At 41.9% G+C, this 22,618-nt stretch overlaps 1 protein-coding gene across 2 annotated transcripts in view; it reads left to right on the top strand.

Annotated features, from left to right (window-relative positions):
* The window catches only part of LOC114681814 (SAP domain containing ribonucleoprotein), a 50,961-nt gene extending 28,343 nt beyond the window's left edge, over positions 1-22,618 (top strand). For both annotated transcript variants that reach the window (XR_003732947.2, XM_028855532.2), the window contains 4 exons: positions 5,011-5,036; positions 7,151-7,219; positions 19,481-19,570; positions 22,319-22,618. Coding sequence is in view for 1 of the 2 variants with exons in the window: in XM_028855532.2 (XP_028711365.1) it covers positions 5,011-5,036; positions 7,151-7,219; positions 19,481-19,570; positions 22,319-22,360 (227 nt within the window). In the remaining variant the exon portion in view is untranslated. The remainder of the gene's footprint in view (positions 1-5,010; positions 5,037-7,150; positions 7,220-19,480; positions 19,571-22,318) is intronic.

The following is a 22,618-nucleotide window of genomic DNA, read 5'->3' as shown; positions in this document are numbered from 1 at the left end:
CCTTAAGACCTTAGGAATGATTAAGAGAAGGTTCTGAAATTATGATAGAGGAGATCTCACCGTTTGTTTTCCTTTCCTAGGACATCTGAGAAATTTCCGGTATCTTGTTTACTTATTTTTGTGTCTTATTAGCATAAAGTTATTGTGTACTTTTTCAGGGCTCTGAGCTAACATAAGTACTAAAAGTGAAGGAGACTGTATTTAACATCACAATTTTACTTTTAAGAGCTTAACAAAGAAGTGATCTTTGATACACTTAGACTTAGCCATGAGACTTATGTTAGCATCACATATTGATCAATAATTGGAAAGAATGTATCTAATATAGGATTAATTAAGTGTATACTCTAGTACAGTGGACTACTTGGAATGTTAAATGCTGCTTTAGGGCTGAAGAGGTGGCTCAGGGGTAAAGTGCTTGAGGAGAGTTTGAGCCCCAGACCTCGGATTTAAAAAGCAGCAGAATATGATGGTGCGTGCTTATGATCCTAGGGCTGAGCAGGCTGAGGTGGGGGTGTACCTGGGACCTTCTGCCTGCCAACCTGCCTCATTGGTGAGCTCTAGGCCAGTGAGAGACCCGTCTCAACCAAACACAGCTAAGTGGACAGAGCCTGAGGAACCATGCCTGAGACTGTCCTCTGGCCTCCCATATACACACAAAATATAATATTTTAAGATAGGGTATAGCAGTGTATTCCTGCAGTTCTAGCACTGAGACTGAATTGCTAGTTGAAATCCAGCTATGTAGTAAAAAAAACCTGGCTGGGCAGTGGTGGTAAATGCCTTTAATCCTAGCACTCGGGAGGCAGAGCCAGGCAGATCTCTGTGAGTTCGAGGCCATCCTTGGTTACAGAGTGAGTTCCAGGAAAGGCTCCAGCTATAAAGCCACACACACACAGAAACCCTGTCTCAAAAAACAAAAACAAAAAAAAAAAAAAAAAAAGTCTTAACTGAGGGGTAGTGGTGCACACCTTTAGTCTTGGGAGGAAGAGGCAGGTGGATCTCTGAGTTCAAGGCCAGTCTGGCCTAGAGTTCCAGGATACACAGAGAAATCCTACCTTGATAAACAAACAAATAAATAAATAATAAAACAAATAAATAAATAAATAAAAATGGGGTGGGTGTGGGGGCTGTCTTAAAAAAGAAGGGCCTAATGGCTGGATATGTAGCTCAGTTTGTAAGGTACTTGCCTAGCATGCAGGAGGCCCTGGTTTTGAGCCCTAGTACTATGTAAACGAGGCGTTATGGTGCTTGCCTGAATACTAGCATTTGGATCGCGGAGGCACAAGGACCCAGTTCATGTCGTCATTAGCTACCTAGGGTGTTGGGGGTCAGCTTTGCATGGGGCTCCAGCAAAAGAATCCTAGGTGTGGGGGTGTGGCCCAGTAGAGAGTGCTGGCCTGGCATAAGCAAGGCCCTGGGTTTGGTCCTTAGAGCCTACCCTCCTCACAGAAGGATGAGATATTTACCAGTTAGAAAGATAAGTGGAAAGGCAAGTTCTATAATTATATTACCAAATAGGCTACTGTCTTATTTATAAAAGAGAAAGCATATGGGCATGAAGAAAAGATCAGAAGGATATACACTGATTTGTTTGTATTAATCAGGCCATGTTACTGGAATTTTGAATGACTTTTTGCTTTTTTTTTTTAATCCATACAATAAATATGTGTTATTTTTTAAAAAAGAAAATAATAAGAAGGAAAGTTACATATATATTCTCTATGTAGCCCTGACTGACTTGAAACTATATAGACCAGGCTGGCCTCTAACTCAGAGAATCCACCTCTGCCTTCCGAGTGCTGGGATTCAAGGCGTGTACCATCTCACATGGCTTCAAAGTTGTGTCTTAGAAAAGAATATAGTACCTGTTCTCCAGGATTTAATGTAGCTACAATCCAGTCCTGTCATCTTGTGATCTTTCAGTAATTTAATGTGTTGAGAAAAAAATGTCCCAAAGAGGTCGGGTTGCTATACTTGCAAAAACACCAAGGCTTGGAGCATACCCCTGCGTTTGTTCCCAGCACTTTAAAACAGAATAAGAGAAAAGCTGCCAGCCATCACTAATATTTTAGAAATGACATGTTTTGTCAATTTTGATTATATCAAAAGAAATCCAGTAGAATTGGTGTGGATACTACAGAGATGACTTAAAAGATGATGCTTTATGAAGAAAAATAAAAGCAAAAATTAAGCCAGATGATATGGCCCAAGTGCTATAATGCCAGCACTTGGGAAGCTGAAGCAGAGTCACCAAGAGTCAAGGCCAACCTGATTTACAGTGAGACTCTTTGTCTAAACAACTTTAAAGCTGGTCACGGTGGTACACACCTTTGAGCCCAGCACTGGGAGGCAGAGGTAGGCAGATCTTTCTGAGTTCCAGGATAGCCAGAGCTATGTAGAGACACCCTGTCTCAAAACACCACAAAAAACCAAAACAAAACAATAAAATAAAACAAAAACCAATTCTTCTCTGTACTCCCCCAAAAGCAAAAATAATAATCTGAAAAGGAAACTTGGTCAATAATGTAATATATAAGTAACATTTGCAGTGTTATTTATACATTCTGACATTAGAACTACAGAATAAGCCGGGTGGTGGTGGTGGTGGTGGTGGTGGTGGTGGTGGTGGTGGTGGTGCACACCTTTAATCCTACCCAGCACTGGGGAGGCAGAGGCAGGAGGATCTCTAAATTTGAGTCTAGCCTGGTCTACAAAGTGAGTTCCAGGACAGCCAGGGATACACAGAGAAGCCCTATCTCGAAAAACAGACAAGCAAACAAACTACAGGATGACTCTTAGAAGAATTTAGGAAATGTGAAAGGAAATAATATTTTTTGAACCAGAGCATAAGACAGACACTTAATAGTTCATATATATTTGAATGTCTACAGTGGGGAGCTAGGGAACCCCTTCTGAGAAATTAAGGTTAGTTGAAAGTTTAAAGAAAAGTTTAAAAAGTTTTGTTGTGGGGTAGCCCCCATGAAGACTGCTCAATAGAAAGGGTTTAAGTCAATAGAAAGTCTTTACCGGGCTGGAGAGATGGCTCAGTGGTTAAAAGCACTGACTGGTCTTCCAGAGGACCCTGGTTGAGTTCCCAACACTCACATGACAGTTCACAACTGTCTGTAACTCCAGTTCTAGGGGACCCAACACCCTCATACAGACACAGATGCAAGCAAAACATCAATGCACATAAAATTAAAAAAAAATAAATACATTAAAAGAAATAAAGTCTTTGCCGATGAATATACTTGGTGTTTGGGATCCCAGTGTATAGCCTTTCCCAGGGTGAGCTTTTATACACAAAAACTATGTCCTTGGTTGACATACTTCAGTTAACAGTTAGCTAGGAGTAGAAAGAACTTCAGAAGCCAAAAAGCAAGTTTAGTACACGTAGAGACTATGGAATTTGATGGGTTAGGCCTTTGTTTTAGTTTTGGCAGATGATGTGGTCTATGTGGTGAGTTTTACAGCCTGAATGGTACTTCCATCCTGGATGATTATGCTAAGGTCTCAGGGCTTACTAAGATCTTGGGCCCTGTTACAGTTTGGAACAAATAATTGTCACCGAGTATAGTGGTACCTACCTGTAATCCCAGCTCTTGAGGGTGGAAAAGTGGATGAAGGAGGATTTGGGGTTCAGGGCCATTCTCTGATACATAAATACTATATTAGTTACTTTTCTGTTGATGTGACAAAACATCATAATGAAAGGCAACTTGAGGAAGAGAGAATTTCACTTTGTACCCCTGGAAGGACTCAGACCTGCTGTGTAGCTTACTTAGGCTGGTCTCCGATTTACGATCTTTCTCCTTTAGCCTCCCAAATGCTAAAATTACAGATCTGCATCACTGGGCCTGTTCTGTATGTCTTTTTTTTTGTTTTTGTTTGTGTTTTCAAGACAGGGTTTCTCTGTGTATCCCTGGCAGTCCTGGAACTGCCTCTGTAGACTGGAGTGGCCTCAAACTCTCAGAGATCCACCTGCCTCGGCGTCCCAAGTGCTGGGATTAAAGGCGTGTGCCACCACTGCCAGGCTTGTATGTCTTATCTCTCTGTGTATATAAATGGTGCTTTGCCACTGAACATTCTCAGTCTAACATGTCTCCTAGATTGATATTAAAGAATATTTCATTAATTTTATTGCTTATAGTATATTCCACTATATGGATATGTGTAGCTAAAGTTTTCCTGCCTTGCCCACAGTCAGGAGAAATCTTTGTCACCCGCCAGTCCCACAGCTGCTCAGACCCAACCAAGTAAACACAGAGACTTATATTGCTTACAAACTGCATGGCTGTGGCAGGCTTCTTGCTAACTGTTCTTATATCTTAAATTAATCCATTTCCACAAATCTGTACCTTGCCACGTGGCTTGAGGCTTACCGGTGTCTTCACATGAGGCTTGCCATGGTGGCGGCTGGCAGTGACTCCTTCTGCCTTCCTGTTCTTTCTTTTCTCCTCTCTGTTAGTCCCGCCTATACTTCCTGCCTAGCCACTGGCCAGTGTTTTATTTATTGACCAATCAGAGTAATTTGACATACAGACCATCCCACAGCAGATATGCCCCATTTTATTTAACCAGTTATCAGTTGATAGTAGCTTATAGCTTTCACTGTTTATCTGATACAGTTAATGATGCTGTGAATATTTGTAAGTTTTTGTATGAATATATGTTTTTCAATTTTTTTAACTCATGTCTACAAGATAACTTAGATGGAGTTGGTTCTCTTCTTCACCTTGCTTGGACTCTGGGGATGAACTGCAGGCTTGTGCACAAACACCTTTACTTGCTGGGCATCTCACCAGCCTGTGTCTTATTCTTATAACCACAGAACGGTCTGTTTGTAGGTATTGTTCTTTTTTGAATCAATTATAAAATTTTGAGACAAGGTCTCATGTACGTCTAAAGGGTTTTTATCGTGCGTATTATGTTTATGCTCTTCGTTTGATTTGAAGATTTAATTGTGTAAGTTCTAACAATATTAAACAACTCAACTTTTTTCCGCAGGTCTGTCATCTGACACCAAGCCTATGGTATGAAACCCTTTAAATCTCTCACACGCCGGTCTGAGACTGTGCAGCTTTACAGATAGAATCTCTGTCAGATCAGTTTGCTAACTTCTCAGTATAGTGTGCCTTGAATTTTAAGTATTTGAAGTCTGGGGAAGATAGAAAAATTGCCACATCTTCAAGTTACTATAGATAACCTTCTTTCCTACCAGCCATCGCTTTGAAAGGATAAGTAGATTTTTGTTAGCTAAATAACCCTTTGGTTTTATGACCCTGAAGTTTTAGGCCTTACAGCTTTTGGTAATGCCTAATTTTTTCAAATTAATAATTAATTTTGTTTCTTTGAGACAGGGTCTCTCTGTGTATCCTGGCTGTCCTGGAACTCACTCTGTAGACCTCAGAGATCTACTTGCTTCTGCCTCCCAAGTGCTGGAGAGGGGCATGCCACTGTGTGTGTGTGTGTGTGTGTGTGTGTGTGTGTGTGTGTGTGTGTGTGTGTGTGTGTGTTGATTAGAGGACAACATGGTGGGGTTGGTTTTCTTCTTCCACCTTGACTTGGGTTCTGGGTGTAAACTGCCAGGCTTGTGGAACTAACACTTTATCTGCTGAGCTATCTCACCAGCCCCAGTGTCTGATTTTTTTTTTTTTTTTTTTTTTTTTTTGCGGGGTTGGGGGGGTTGGGAGGGTTGGGGGTGGGAATCAGACAGGTTTCTGTGTAGTGTTGGTGCATGTCCTGGATCTCGCTCTGTAGACCAGGCTGGCCTCGAACTCACAGAGATCCACCTGCCTCTGCCTCCCGGGTGCTGGTGCACCACCACTGCCCGGTTCAATGTCTGATTCTTAATGACTGCAAAGAATCTGTGGAAGCAACTTAATAAATTCTATCTGCAGATACTGTTCTTTTTAAAAATCAATTAATTATTTAATTTTTTGAAACAGGGTCTCATGATTCCCGGGTCAGCTGAGGATGGCCTTGAACTTGTGATTCTCTTGCCTCTTCAGAATGATGGGTTGCAGGCATACTTCACTCTGCCACACTCTGTCTGCCCCACTTAATATGGCGCTGGGGGTCAAACCCAGGCTGCACACCCGGCAGGCGCTCCACCCGCTGTGCTGCATCCCCAGCCTTCTGTCTCTTACTGAAGAGGAGAAGGCAGGCATGGTAGTGTACGCCTTTAATCCCAGCACCTGGGAGGGAAGCAGAGGTAGAGGCGGTGGATCTTTATGCACTTGGAGGTCAGCCTGGTCTACAGAGCCAAGCAAGCCAGGGCTACACGGTCAGATGTCACACACAAAAATATTGTTACGTATTGTGTGTGTGTGTGTGTGTGTGTGTGTGTGTGTGTGTGTGTGTGTATGTATTATATGCATATATGAGAATTAAAAATGTAGAATTAGACTGGTATTTTCTGGGCCATTGTGACTAGGTAGCATGTTTTAAAAATAGAAACATATTGTGATAAAATATATTCAACTGAAATCCTGCTTCAGTTAGGATTGTATTGTAACTGAAATGAAAATATTTTATTACTGTTACTATTAGTTAACATCGTACCAAGGCTTCCAAGAAAAGAAAGAGAATTGAGTTGAGTAGTATCATTTGTCTTCTAAAGTTGAGAAGTTTGTCTTTGCTTGAAGATAACAATTAGGAATCACTTAGCAGAGTTTGTAATCTCAGTATGCAGGAGGGAGACTGCAGCAGGAGGATTGCTGCAAGTTTGAGGCCATGCTGGAGTACATAGTGAGTTCAAGGCTGTCTTGGGCTTCGTAGTGGGAGAGCCTGTCGCAGAAAATTTAAAAACCAGTCACACAAACGACTTTTAGAGCTTGTGTTTAGAGAGAATGGTTTATATATATGGTAGTTTTTTTCAAGCAGTGTTTGGCCTACTTTGATTTTGAGCCCTCTTAAGCCCTTGTAACCATTGATGAAGAAAGGAGTTAGAGCTGAACCCTTCACCTTCACCACATTTCAGAAGAGACTTTTTGTCATTGGGATTAGTAGGTGTCACGTGTTTTCTGAGTTCGGCACATAGGGTATGGTTAATGTCAGTAGGCTTATTTGAACTCAGCTTTAGACCATAGTTTCTGCCTTCTCTGTTTTTTTATTCTTATTTTTTAATGTATCTCTGTTTTTGTAGGTTAACTTGGATAAACTAAAGGAAAGAGCACAGAGATTTGGTTTGAATGTCTCTTCCATCTCTAGAAAGGTAATATATATTGCTGTAACCGCTGTTTTTAGAATTTTAGAACAGCCTGGGAAGCCTGTACAGATTAGAAATGACTTCATGAAGTCATTTTTTAAAGCTGGCTTCTTAGCACTTCATTTTTATAAGTCATTTGAATATCACTGCCTTACTGTTGATTATATCATATGAACTGTAAACAAAATAACTTTGTTCTATAGATTCTTTTCTTTTCTTTTTTTTTTTTTGAGACAGGGTTTCTCTATGTAGCTTTGTTTGGTTCCTGTCCTGGATAGTAGAGGGGACTCTCTGACCTCTGTTTGTCCAGTTTATTTGTAACAAATACATCTTCACCTCCCTCCTCATCATTTCCCCTGCCCCAGCTTTTTCTCCTTCCTGTTACACTTCCAGTGCAGATTTTTTTTTTCCTGCCCAGAGTTCTTGAAAAGATAATCTTAATTTTAACTAGATGGTAATGGGGTTTTCTTTGTTCACTTCTGTTTTCACACTCTGCCTTAAGGTTAGACACATCTTTGTTGTTGTTTTTTTTTAAGTATTACTCACACAAACACACCAATTTAAAAGTTATAAAAACCTGTATAAGAGGAAATGGGGGTGCTTGGTTTGTGGTGTCAGACTATATTGTGTGTTAACTGGGGTTTTGTTTGTTTTGCTGTGTGTGTGTGTGTCTGTGTGTGTGTGTGTGTGTGTGTGTGTGTCTGTGGGGTTTAATTTTATGGGGTGGGCGGGCAGTATTGGGCACTGAATCTAGAGACTCAAGCAGCAAGCACTCTACTGTGGAACTACACCTACAACTCTTAGGGGTTTTTTTGGTAGGAAATTTTCCTGATCTATGGATTGTAGAAGCTTAGGAAAGTTTAAGATACTGACCCTCAAAAAGCTAACACATGTGATATTATTTGGAGCATTGCTGAGGAGGGTAGCAGTTACTTACATAGGCACCATTCAGATAAAATTAAATAATACCTAATAGCTTTTTTGCCCCTTGCAGGGTCTCACTTTATAGACCTGACTGGACGAGAGCTTAAGACCTGGCTGGCTTTGATCAAAGAAGAGGGTATCAGATTCCCTAGGATGAGAGTTACGGTTTTGAGTTACCATATAAGTACTGGGAGTCAAACTTGGGTCCTCTGCTGAGGAGGACCCTGTAGGTGGTCACAGCAGGCAGGAAAGCAAACAGCAAGAGTTGAGATTGACTTGGTCAACCAGGATCAAGACTTGGAGTCTGATCCCAGGCGGGTTATTCCCAACAAATTTAAACACAACATAATTTGGAAAAAAGTTTCCTGGTATAAAGTTTCCCAGTGCATAAGGAAGCGGAAGCGGAATTACAATGAAACTCAACTCGGGGTACATGTAATTCCTTCTAAAAAGATGGGATCTAGAGATAGGCTGCCTATACTAGCTTAAGAGCCTAAGGAAGGGTTTGGCCTGGTTTTGGTCATGCAGATAGTGTAGAGGTTATTTGGGCTGTTAGCCACCTCAAGTCCTGGTTGTGGGAGCTTGGGGAAGCCTTTGGCTATACAGATGTAAGGGCCATTTAGACTCCTGAGCAGTCAGGATACCTTTCCTCCAGAGTTGCAACACTCACTTACATTTTGGTAGGGCTAAATTGTGTTTCTTTCACTGGCCTTTCTTGGCTTTTTGGCTCTAATTCTAAGGCTAGGGCATATTTCTTTCACTGGCTCTGATTCCAGGGACAAAGTGTGTTTCTTTGGCACTGGTTTCAGAGTCAGGGCATGTTTCTTTGGTTCTGGGTTCAGGGATAAAATGTTTTTCTCTGGCTCGGGTCCCAAATCCAGGCTGTGTTTCTTTCACTAGTTCTGGGCTCCACGGTCAGGGTGGGTTTCTTTAGCCCCTTTTCCCTACATTAGGTATCTCTGGTCCTGGTTGTGGGAGCTTGGGGAGCCCCTGACTGTAAGGGTCATTTAGAATGCTAGCCACCTCTGGTCCTGGTTATAGGAGCTTGATATGGCCTAGCCCAACAGATAATGCAGATCACCAGGCTGTTAATCACTTCTGGTTTCCAGCTTTCTGGACTGAAGAACAGGTTTTTGACATCTTGACCATTGGAGAGAGAGACATCCTGTGTTGCTTAACATTCTTGGTTTCTCTGGAGTTCTGTGGGCACAAGGACTTTTGTGCTTATGCTTCCAACACACTGCAAGAGTAACAAGTGCTCTTAACTTTTGAGTCACATTTCTAGCCCTAACTCTTATATTTCTAATACTCCCCTTTTCTTTGATATTATTTGAGCCTTACATGAGAGGTTGATATGTATATCCCGTTTAGGGCTGAGCATTCTTAGCATGTTAACCAGTTATGAGTCTGCATGACTGCTACATACTGTAAAAAGTAGCTTTTCTGGCTAAGGTTGAGAGCAGGAGTGGCCTGTGGGTATAAATATAAATATTTAGAAGATAGTTTGACAATGCGTCCATTTAACAAATCAACAATTGTGAGTTCCCACCTAGGGATTATATCCTCCCTCACCATGTGCTTTTGACCAGGCTTATAGTACAAGGCATGAATTCCCACATGTGGAACAGTTCTGAAAATCAGTCAGAAAGCAGTTGGTCACCTATCACAATGGTCATACCATTTTTTCACTGGTGGGCATGTTTTGTTGGTATTCTGGCTTGCAGGGTCCACTGTTAGCTAAGTGCATTGATGGATTTTATGCCCCTGTCCTCTGTCCTGTGTAGTGGCACTGTGAAAGCTAGCCAGTAGGAAGGAAGTTTCCCAGTCAGTTCTAGCTTGATTTCTGTGTCCCAATAGCAAAGAGTGCTGTGTATTCAGCAATGAGGTCTTATTTTATAGCATCACTAATAGGCTGTGTTACTTTGGGGGCCTTTATAATCCATAGGAAAATATCCCACACTGGGCACTTAGATTTTCATTTTATAACATGTGGAGGAAGCATTGTCCACCTATGCAGGATACCTTTCTTAAGACATCTTCTTTAAAATTATAATCTAAAAATTGTTTATTATGGGGTGATGGTGTGTATGCCACTGTGTGCATGTCTGAGGAAGTTAGGACAGCTTGCCAAAGTTGGTTTTCTCCTTCCACAGTGTGGGCCCTGAAATTAAACTCAGGTTGTCCGCCTTGGCAGCAACTGTCTTTTCATGCCTGAGCCACCTTGCTGGCCCAAAAGTATAATTTTTAATTACAAAGTAGTATACATCCTTTGCTTACAAGTATCTTGATGAGAATGTTCATTAGGAAAAAGAGTTTGGTAATATGCTTTTTCTGTTTTATGAAGTAGTTTGAGAAGCATTGGTGGTGGTCTTTGAAGGTCTGGTAAAATTCACTAGTGAATTCATCTGGACTTTTTTTTTTTTTTTTTAATTTAATCCCAGCCCTCTTCTAGAGGCAGATGAAACTCATGAGCTCCAGGTCAGTCAGGGCTACACATTGAAACCCTGTCTCAAAAAAACAAAAACCAGACAAACAAGTTGATGGGTGGCAGTTGTATAGCTTTAACCTTGGTAATGGGATAGGGTCTCCAGGAAAATGAAAATATCTGAGCAGCATCCTATCGAGACTCTTCTGGCGGTTACTGAGTGTGACGGCAGTGATAGTTATAAATATAGTCTAGGGTGTTCTGTCAAAATCTGGAACATGCTAATTTCTTTTCTCACCTACATATTCTGTGACTTTTTTGTGTTGTGTTTGTTTTGTTTTTGGAGTGGAGTGTGTCTTTTATTTATACCTATTTATTTTTAATTTCTCATATTTATTTCACAGAAACGTACTGAGATTGTTTGAAATGCTTAGTGTAGACTTTATAGAGACTATTTTGGTGTAGAATTAACTAGGATATAACACAGAAGCAGTTACAGAATTCTCACTATCATGCCGTTTATGTGGAAGTGATTTTTGAGAAGGAGCAGTTGAAAATAAACAGTATTTTGAGAGGCCTCAGAGGATTGACCTCAGTGTGTTCTGGACTAGTCTGTGTCTTCAGAGAAATCCCTTCCCCATCCTTTTGACACACCTGCTTCTCTGTGAGTTCTGAAGGCCTTTTCAGGGTTGAATCTAACTGTCCTACTCTTGACTCTGCACAAGTGTGTCCTGATCTTGTTGCCTTTTTAAAAACAGTTCATTCATTAATTATTTTTTTGAGCTTTGGTTTGCTGTTTTGCTCAGGGTGCTCTCAATTTCCAGATTCAAGCTTTTGGCATATTTTTGTTTGTTGAGTTATGCTTGTGAAAGATTCTCACTGCTTCTCTGTTTGAATTCTAGGAATGTAATAGGTATCTCTGATTCTTTCCTTGCTTTTCTTTTTTTCGTTAAAAAAATTTTTTTATTATTTTATGTGTATGTGTATTTTGCCTGCATGTATATTTTTTTGTGTATCTAGTGCCCTTGCAGACCAAAGAGGGCATTAGATTCCCTAGAACAGGAGTTAGAAATGGTTGTGTTATGTAGATGCTGGCAGTTGAACCTGGGTCAGAACCTGGGTCATCTGGAAAAGCACCCAGTGCCCTTTGATTTATTTATAGTGTATACAGTGTTCTGCCTGCATGTGTGCAGGCAGACCAGAAGAGGGCGCCAGATCCAACTACAGATGGTTGTGAGCCACCATGTGGGTGCTGGGAATTGAACTCAGGACCTCTGGGAGAGCAGCCACTGCTCTTAACCTCTGAGCCACCTCTCCAACCTCCCAGCTTTTCTCTTGACTTGTACAAAAATCTCTGTAGCTGAGGTCTTTATTTATGGGGGAAGTAGAGCCAGATGGCAGCCCTATTTGGATTTGATGAGATGTTTTTGAATTTTTTTATCAGTACTTTGTCAAATATAGTTGTAGATATTTCTAAGTATGACTATACGTAAGTAAATACCAGGATCTTTTTAAGAAACAGTTCCTGGCAAGACATGGTAGTGCATGCTTTTAATCCCAGGGAGAAGCAGGTGAATATCTGAGTTTAAGGCCAGTCTAGTCTACAAAGCAAGTACCAGCCTGCCAGGTTCACACAGTAAGTCCCTGTCTCAAAACAACAAAGAGAACAGCTCTTTGAAGTAGTCCAGCAGGATGCTCAGTAGGTGAGAGTTCTTGCTTGGCAAGCATGGCAGCTTGAATTCGGGCCCAAGAATCTGTAGTTGAAGGAGAAAACTGAATCCCAAAAATTGTTCTCTGACCTTTAAGTGCTCACCGTGAACTGTTTCAGTACAAGCATATGTGTACACACACACACACACACACGCACGCACGCACGCACGCACGCACGCACGCACGCGCGCGTGTGCATATGTACAATATTAATAAATAATAACAAAGAATACAGCTCTGTAGGCTTGACCTTTTGAGACCCTTATGTATTGGGTTGGTTTGACACCGTGGATCTGTGCTTTTTAAATAGTCCAAGTAAGCACTTCTGAGTGCTCAAGTAATCCTTCTGTTGTGTTGTTACTCTCTGGATATTTTGGCTGTGATAACATTCACTTTCTCTTAAAAGTTTTACTTCCCTTTATCGACTTCTTGACATTTCTGCCAAGCTCTGCATCACTTATCCTTAGAAGCAATCGCTTCCTGGCTTCTAAGGGAAGAAGGTGGGAACTTTTAATAGAAATTGGTTTCCTGGGGTCTCAAGTGTGAAGCCTTCATTTCTTCCACCTCTTTTCTTTGTCCTACAATCAGCTAGAGAGCAAGGCTGAGATGACCTCCTCTGGTGAGTGTGTGTGTCGTGGGGGGGGGTGTCCAGAAAAAGTGACAGGAACTTGTGAGAAGAGTATTTCATGATGAGTGATGATGACTTTGGTTTAAAAACCCTACAAAGGTAGAAAACAGGGGTCCTCGGTGGTCTCTGAGTCAATTTGGCTTTACAGATCTCACATTCTGTTGTCCCCAGAAAAGATTCTGATGTCACAGAGACTGCTGAGTGCAGGAAAGATAACTTTATTGTGTATGTGTTTAAGGAGTGTTATATTAAACCTCTTTACCACGCGTGTGCTAAGGTGGCATGCCTCCCGCTCGTCCAGTGTTTCACCTTTAATCTGCCTTCACTGTGCACATTAGTTTTGGGGGACCACTTTGTGTTCTCTGCACTGGCTGGCATAAAGACTCAGGGAAACAATGTTGAGGTGGTTTCAGGCATTGAAGCGGGGCGCTGACAGCTGTGTGCTCAAGCTTTGAAGTGTTTCTGAGAGAAGCCACCAGTGTTGTCACTCACCCTGGAGTGTGTCATAACGCTCACCTCTGGGAAGTCAAGGCCGTATCGACATTAATTTTCCACTGTCCCCTAGGCCCTGCTTTTCGTCCTGTTGTCGGTCACATGGTGGTAGATTCAGGTGGTGAGCCTAAGGCCTTTTTGCCTTACAACCTTAAATTCATTTAGAAAATCAGATTAGCCTGAGAACTGCTGACATCTTAATGCATATAATCCATTTACAGAAAGCACTAGCTACTTGTTTGGTATTTTGGAAAGTTTTACTGGCTTGGGGCTGGGGTTAGAGCTCAGTGGTAGAGCGCTAACGTGTTCAAGGACATCCTTATACTGTGGGGTGGGTGGGGTGGGGCCAGGAAGACAGTTAGCTCAGCTCACGTCAAGCTTCTTTAATCACTCCAGAGGAAAGGTTTCCTGAGGGAAAATTAGTTGTAGTGCCTTAGGTTCTTTCTACTTGTAGAGGTATCTAGGTCTCCAGATTGGAATTTGTCCTCACATGGTACAAGAGGGCTGATGGATGAATAACTTTGTTGCACTCACCAGTAAGAGTACCCAGATTTGTTTGGTCTCTTAAGATAATAATGAATGTTTTTCTAATTTTGAGTCCGGTGACTACTTTTGTGTTCTTGGGAATTTCTGAGTTCAAAATTTTTAAATGTGCCTGAATTACACTTCAGATCATAGTTTCTTGTGGTTTTCTTTTTATGATCTAGAGTGGTGACTGTTTTGAATGCTTGAACTTACTGCTCACAGGGCACTAATTATATCAGTCTACGTACAAGCAGTCTTTGTATATTCAAGATAAAATTAGTAAGTTTTCTAAAATGTTCTTTTGAATTTGAATCTTGAAGATAAAGTTGAGTTTGGAAGCCGACAAAAGCTTGAACTCATTTTTGGATAAGAGATTAATGTTGGTATTCTGGTGGGAAGAATGAGAAAATCACCTTTTTAAAAAACGATGGTATTAGTTGCCAGTTGCTGTAGGTAATTTTCTCCTGTGTGCTTAATTCCTGGCTGCAGTGGAAACGGTTGCCACAAGCTCTGAAGTAAAGTGTGTAGTTATGATCCAGTACCTACTTTTCTGCCTCCTTAGAACAGCTGAGATATTTTTAAAACATTTCTTTTGTATTTAGGGTGAAGTAAATCCTTTTTCTTTTTTGAGACAGAGTCTCACTGTGCAACCCTGGCTGGTCTTGAACTCACAGAGATCTCTCTCTCTCTCTCTCTCTCTCTCTCTCTCTCTCTCTCACACACACACACACACACACACACTCACACACACACCTGAGTTGTGTATGCTATCTGCCTGTAATCTCAGAACAGGGAAGCTAAGGCAGGAGCACTGTCACAATTCAGGGCCACCTGAGTAAGACAGAGCAGCCTGACATCAGTCACTGCGATACCACCTGGCATCTGTCTACCTCAGGATAGTTACTATGTATAGCAAACACTTTTTTATTTTTATTTATTTATTTGTTTTTTGAGACAGGGTTTCTCTGTGTAGCTTTGGTGCCTGTCCTGGATCTTGCTCTGTAGACCAGGCTGGCCTTGAACTCACAGAGATCAGCCTGCCTCTGCCTCCAAGGTTAAAGGCCACCTGGCAAGGTAAGCACTTTTGTTCATGTGATTCATATCTTAGAACGTTCTTGAATGTCTTAGTCATATTTTCAATGGGTCTTTTTCTTAATATTCCTTGAGGACTTGGTAAATATAAAAGGGAATAAGGAGAGAAGTCAACTTGGAAAAGTTAAGAGTGCCTTCTAAAGGGCCAGGTTTGCACTGTCTTTTACAGTGGGAAATGCAGTGATAGGGACTGGAGAGCACATACTGCTGTAGTAGAGGACCCGAATTTGTTCCCAAAACCCATGTGGGCAGCTCTAGGGGGGTTGATGTCCTATTCTGGCCTCCTCAGGCATGTACACATACTCACACACAATTTAAAAATAAAAATAAATGTTTAGCAGGCTGGCGGTGGTGGTGCACACCTTTAATCCCAGCACTCGAGAGGCAGGGGCAGGTGGATCTGAGTTCGAGGCCAGCCTGGTCTACAGAGGGAGTTCATGACAGCCAGGGCTACACAGAGACACCCTGTCTCCAAACAACAACAAAAACTGAACAAATAAACCCGTGTTTAAATGAACACTTGTCAAGTGTAGACTGTGCTTTCTGTCCTGTCTCTTCCTCTTTCTGTCTTTGTCTCCTTGTCCTTGGGGGATGGTCTCATTTTGTAGTCCAGGCTGATTTTAAACTTGTAATGACTTCACTGTACTGAGTGCTAGGGTTATAAACATGAGCTACCACATCCAGCCTATCCTGTTTTTGTTATTCTGTTCATTTTTCTTTTTTTCTCTTTGGTTTTTTTGAGGCAGAGTTTCTCTGTAGCCTTGGCTGTTCTGGAACTCACTCTGTTTATTGTATATTTGTTTCTATGAGATAGAGTCAGTGCTGCAAGGGCCAAGTTGGGGAGATCATCAGAACTGTGTTGGTTTACTGGCACTGTTGGTTGCTTTTCCCTGCAGGGCAAGGAGGAGCAGCACTAGAAAAGAGCTGAGGGTTCTGAGTTGGGGAGGGAAAGGCAGGCAGGGTATTTGTTGGACTGAGGAAGATATATTTGGGCTTTACCTAAACTCTTAAGTCCTCAGATCTGAATAAAAACAAAGCTTGTATGGAGTCAGATAATTTGTCAGGACCTTTTCCTGGCTCATTCTTCTCTCATCTTTCAGCTTAAAAGGTGAATTCAGACTCAGAATCAGAATAAAAACTACAGAATGGGCTGCCCCCCACCCCCAACATGGTAGGAGGATCTTGTAGTTCAAGGTCATCCTAAGGTACTTAGGGAGTTCAATACCAGCCTAGGCTACACGAGACCTTTTCAAAAAAACCCACTGGGCTGGAGAGGGGCTTCAGTAGGTAAGGACACTTACCTCATGTGCGAACCTCATGATCTGAATTCCACTCCCAGAACCCATGGAAAACGGAAGAGAACTGATTTTACAAAGGTGACCTCTGACCTCCTCAGGTGTCCCCCATCATATTCACATAATAATAACAATATAATAATTAAAATACACAAAAAAATGCTGGCTCACCATATTCCATATGCACATGAGTTTTGTAAGGTACATGGTCCCCAGGTTTGTGCTCACAGTGATGGCCGTTTCACCTCTGGTGTGTTGTGTTTTGAGCGTGCTTAGGTGCTCTCAGTGTGGAATTGAAAACTGAAAATTTTTTATTCATTTTATTTTATTTATTTATTTAGGTTTGAGGCAGGGTTTCTCTGTGTAGCCCTGGCTGTCCTGAAGTGTACTCTGTAGATCAGGCTAACCTCGAACTCACAGATCCCCCTGCCTCTTCTTTCCAAGCCAAAGGCAATTTCTTGTGTTTCTGTACTTCTCTTGATTATCTTTGGTTTGGCCCCTGGTTTTGGAATACTCAGAGACGTAGTGTGGCCTATGGAATATAAATTCTTGGGATTCAAACAAACAAACAAAAAAAATCAAAATTTAAACAAAAAAATCTAACCTAGAAGAACCTCACAGGAATGCAATTCAAAAATGAAAACAAAAAGCCTGGTATGGTGGCCTGTGCCTTAGTTTCCAGCAGGGGAATCGATGAGTGAGAAGGGAGTTCCAGGAACACAGAGAAACCTGACTCAAAACAAACAAACCAAAAAGCCAGACCTTCTGCTTTCTCCAGTATTGTTTATGGAGAGCCGACATATATTCCTGTGAGGACTTAAGTGCAGCTTAGTTATTTATCTGCTTTGTGTTTCCTCTTTTACTGTCTTTTCTATTACACCCAACTAGAGTGTAGATTCACCAGTCATTCAATCTCAGCACACTTCCCCCTACTCAGCTGCAGCCTGGATCTTTAAAAAGCCTTAAGAAAATGACCAGCTCCCACTCATACATAGTAAGCTGAAGTACTCTCCCCAGTTACTGGGCAGACGTGAACCTCAGCTGCTTGGGAAATACCCAGAGCCTCTCTGTAGACGGCTGTTGTTGTCACCTGTCTCATTTTAAAACTTTTTTGGGTACTGAAGAAATTGTTCAGCAATCAAGAGCACTGGCTGCTTGTCCAGGGGAGTGGTTCAGCCCTGCATGGTGGTTCACAGGCAGCTGTAGCTCTGGTTCAGGGAATCCAACGCCCTCTGCAGGACTCTGGTCACTGGGCACACATGTGATGACAGACACATGCTCAGGGGTTATGTTAGTTATATATTGTCTAGTTTTCTGTGACTTACTGGATAGTTCAGGCAAGCCCTTGACTGTCTTAGCAAATTTCTGAAATATAATTCTGGCCCTGTTCTTTCCTTCCTTGCTTGCCATATATATTGGAACTTGTGAGTAGTGGACAAGAAGTAGTTCAGATATCTTTACCAACTTATTTTCTGTAGGATCTACTCAGTGAAATATTTTTCTCTTATCTGCATTGCCAGTATTTCTTGAGTAAAGGAATTTGTTTTACATGTATTTCTTTTAAAATAAAAAAGTTGTTTTATTTAAATGTATGAGTTTGTGTATATGTGGAGGCCAAAGGTCAACCTTGCCTGTTATTCAGGTACTGCATGTATGTGTGTGTCTATCTGTCTGACTGACTGTCTCACAGGACAACTTAGAGGAATTGGTTCTCTCCTACCATGTGGGTGTCAAGAATCATTCTCAGATGGTCAGGCTTGCCAGCAAGGGCTTTTATTGGCGAAGCCGTCCAGCTTGCTCCACTGTGTTTTTTGAGGTAGTCTTTCATTGGCCTGGAGCTTGCTGAGTAGCTAGGCTAATGGCCAGTGAGTCCTAGAGATCTGTCTGCCTGTCTCTTTCTCCTCAGTGTTGGGAGGACAGACACATGGTTCCTTATCTGGTCCCTTACATGGTTGCTGGGGATTGAGTTGGTGTTCTTATGTTTATACAACAAGCACTTGACTGTGACTCAGCCATGTTAGCCTTTTAGTTTTAAGACAGTCTTGCTGTATAGCTCATACTGGCCTAGAACTCACTGTTAGCCCAGGCTGGCCCTCAACTCACGGTTAGCCCAGGCTGGCCCTGAACTCACAATCTTCCTGAGTCTTTCTCCTAAATGCTGGTATTGTACTTATCACCATGCCTGAGTATTTCACTGTACTTAGTTGTTGTTGTTGTTTTTTCCCCAAGACAGGGTTTCTCTGTCCTGCATGTCCTAGAACTCACTCGGTAGACCAGGCTGGCCTTGAACTCGCTGAGATCTGCCTGCCTCTGTCTTCTGAGTGCTGGGATTAAAGGTGTGCGCCACCATTGCCTGGCTCTACTTAGGAGTTTTGAGGCCCTACTTAACATAAAAGTTTTAGTTATTCTCGGTATAATATGCTTTGTGTTAACTGTATTCATCTCTTACTACTTTAAGAAAACACTTGAGGCCGAGTAACTTGGTCATGAAACTTGCTTAGCTCACAGTTTTAGAGGCTGAAAGCCCAAACAGCAAGGGCCCCCCACCCCCTGGCTACCATACATGATGGCAGGAGTGTTGCAGGATGAAAAGATCACATTTCCAAACAGGAAGTCCGAACATGATGCAGAGGTTAGATTTGTTAGGGTAATTTGTTTTCACAAGAATCCACTCGGACTTCTACAAGAACAACCTTAATCCTTTCTGAAATAATACTACCCGTGACTATCCAAGGCCTTTTAATGCCCAACCTCTTAAAGATCTCCCATCCCCACTACTGTCACACTAGGTAGTCCCCAGACTTAGAACACGTGAATCCTTGGGGTCAAACTGAGCCTAAGCCATAGCACTGGGGTGTTTATTTTTATTTGTTTGTTTGTTTATTTATTTATTTATTTGAGTCCTGGCTGTCCTGGAACTCACTCTGTAGACCAGGCTGGCTTCAAACTCACAGAGATCTGTCTGCCTCTGCCTCCCAAGTGCTGGGATTAAAGGCCTGTGCCACCACTGCCCGGCTGGGTGTTTATTTTCTTATCTGTCTTTCGTATTTATGTGATCTTTGGTTCTTGATATATAAGGTTGACTTGCATATTGTAACCAATAAATTAGTTTTATTCCTATAAACTTTGTAAATTGAGACTAACTTGTTTCACCTGTTGCCTTTACCTGTTGACAGTCTGAGGATGATGAGAAGCTGAAAAAAAGGAAGGAGAGATTTGGGATTGTGACAAACTCAGCTGGAACTGGAACTACTGAGGACACAGAGGTAAACTATATTTAGAATGCTTCATAGAGCTAATAATACAATCAAACAAACAAAAAACCCCACCAGGATTGTGTGCAGACATGCATACACATGTCCTCACATGTCAAGGCTTCTGTGGAGGTCAGAGGACAACTCTGGGGAGTCCTTCTTGATCTCTAGCTTACTCCAGACTGGCTGGCTGTGCCTGTTCTGGAGATTGAACCCAGGGTGTCCGGCTTGCTTGGCTAACACTCCCACTTGTTTCCCTCATCCTTCTAGAATTTTTTAATTTTTTGTTTTTTTGTTTTTTTCTGAGACAGGGTTTCTTTGTGTAGCTCTGACTGTTTTGAAACTTGCTCTGTAAACTGGGCTGGCCTTGAACTCCTGGAGATCTGCCTGCCTCTGCCTCTGCCTCTCTGGGATAAAAAGTGTGGACCACCACCACCACCCAGCTTTCCTCTGTTTTTTGAGATGGTCTCTCACTGAAACGAGCTCACCAATGGGTTAGGCTGCCTGGTCATTGAGCTCCAGAAATCTGCCTATCTTCCCCTCACCCAGTGATAGGGTTATGGGCATGAGCCACCGCCCAGCTTTCATGTGAGTTCTGATGGTTGTTTGTGCAATAAGCATTTTACCAAATGAACTATCTTGCTATTCCCTAAAGTTTCTTTATAAATAAGTATATATGCCATGAAAATTATAGATCAAGGGCTGGAGAGATGGCTTAGCAGTTAAGAGTACTTGTTGCTCTTGCACAGGACCTGTGTCTGATCCCAAGCATGTACATAAAATAAATAACACATAAAATAAGTAAGTCTAAAAAAATTATAGTCAAATAAAGTTAGGTTCTTCATTAGGAAAAAACCTAAAGGAATCTGTAGACTTTGTTCCACTAAAATAAAATATTATCTGTAGTAAGTATCTGCTTACTTACTGATTAACAAGATGAGCTTGCTTCAGTTCTGGTAGAATATTTCCTTCTTACGTGGAAGCTGTTGTTAGGTATTTGACTAAGTGGGTACGTTGGCTTCTCCGGGTTCAAGAGGTGGTAGGAGCAGTGGCTTTGGTTGGACTCAGTCTGTGAGGAAGGAGTAGCTCTGAAGCTCAGGCAGTTTCTGTGGACCAGAGGAGTTTGTGTCATTAGTCCAACAAAACAAAAAACTACATCAAACCTGCAATGTGAATTGATGACAGAAAACTTCCCTGCGTTATGGGGCAGTGGTTGAAAAAAATATAAAGGACACAAATACTTTTTCCTGAGTTACTTACAGCTGGTTTTGTGCCTTCTTTAAGAGATGCATAATATACATAACATTGTACTCACCATATGACCCTGGTAATTAAGAAGGTATCTAAAAGTAGCTAGGCTATCAGTTATGTTATTTATGTTATGTTATGCTTAGAGACATAACAGCACCACTTTACAAGGTGGAAGAATAAATGTTCAGACATGAGGGCAAAGTCTTGGTTGAAAACAAAAACAAGCCAGGCATTGGTGGCGCAAACCTTTAATCCCAGCACTCGGGAGGCAGAGCCAGGCGGATCTCTGTGAGTTCAAGGCCAGCCTGTTCTACAGAGCGAGGTTCAGGACAGAGTCCAAAACTACACAGAGAAACCCTGTCTCAAAAACAACAACAACAAAAACTGGTTGTGTTGGAGCACACTGGTAGGATTTGCTGAAGGAGGCAGAGGCAAAAGGATCACGTTTGAGGTTACCAGTAGTGGTGGTAAACATCTTTAATCCCAGCACTAAGAAGGCAGAGGCAAGTGGATCTCTGAGTCCAAGGCCAGCCTGGTCTACAAAGCGAGTTCCGGGACAGCCAGGGCTGTTACACAGAGAAACCCTGTCTTGAAAAACCAAAAGAAAAAAAGGAGAAAAAGAGAGAGAGATCCATAATAAGGACTTTCTTGCAAACACCCTTTCTTCTCCAACTTACTCTCTTGGCATTGAAGAATCAACTTCCCTGCGGACTAGAGGCCTAAGGCATAGCTGCTGCCTTATTCCAACTGCTCTGTGGATAGTACTGTTGAACCCATTCCTCCTGAAATCTCATGTCTCCCCATTTCCTGCCACTCTTCCTTCCCCCTTCTCACTTAATCGTTTTTCCTACCTCTCACTCTGTTTAACCTTTATTTTTGTGTTATGTGTATGGATGCATTTTGCCTTGTTTCTCACCTTCCTTTTTCTCTAAACCTCCCCACTTCTGGCTAGGTAGCTGGAGGGATTCAGGAACAAAGTCTCTGGCTTGAAGTCAGTGGTTATCTCATGTTGAGGGTTTTTGCTCTTTTTGGGGGCCCACCACCCAGCTCCCAAATAAATCACACAGAGGTTTATTCTTACTTAAGAATGTCCAGACTTGGCTTGGCTTAGTTTCTCTTACTTCGGTAAATCTTGCACTTACTCCGTGGCTTGCTGGTTGTCTAGCTGGGTGGCTGGCCCCTGACGTCCTCCCCTTCTCTGGCTCCTTCTCCATTTCTCCTCCCAGATTTCTCCCTCTGTATACTCTCTCTGCCTCCTGCCCCACCCATCCTTTCTTATTGCTAATGGCCACTTCTTTATTAGACTATCAGGTGTGTTAGACAGGCACAGTAACACAGCTTCACAGAGCTAAACAACTGCAACATAAACAGAAGTAACACCCTTACAACATTCTTCTACAGCCGTCTTGGGCCTTTTTGACAGTTAATGTGGTTGGATTAAAGCTGCCAGGAACTTAATCTGCTATTGTCTTACAATCTAATTTTTTTTTTCTTGCTTTTTCATTACAGGCAAAGAAAAGGAAAAGAGCAGAGCGTTTTGGGATTGCATAATGAAAAGTTCATGCTTTCTGCCCCATAGTGGTTTCCGTTTCTCAAATTCTTGTTTTTTTATACACACACACACACACACACACACACACACACACACACACACACAGAGCCATTTGCCTCACAGTGAGGAAGCGTGTACCTTGGGTACGTCCTTGAATTCCAGCAGCAGTTTGGTTTAACTGCTACTCTGCATTTAAGGTTGTTATATTTTTGTTTTTAATTATTTTGCTTATTAATAAAAAAAGAAAGAAAAGAGAA

Source organism: Peromyscus leucopus, chromosome 18 (genome assembly GCF_004664715.2).
Source record: "Peromyscus leucopus breed LL Stock chromosome 18, UCI_PerLeu_2.1, whole genome shotgun sequence".
Taxonomy (NCBI): Eukaryota; Metazoa; Chordata; class Mammalia; order Rodentia; family Cricetidae; genus Peromyscus; species Peromyscus leucopus.
The sequence above is the reverse complement of the archived record's forward strand: the minus strand, read 5'-3'. Positions and strand labels throughout refer to the sequence as shown.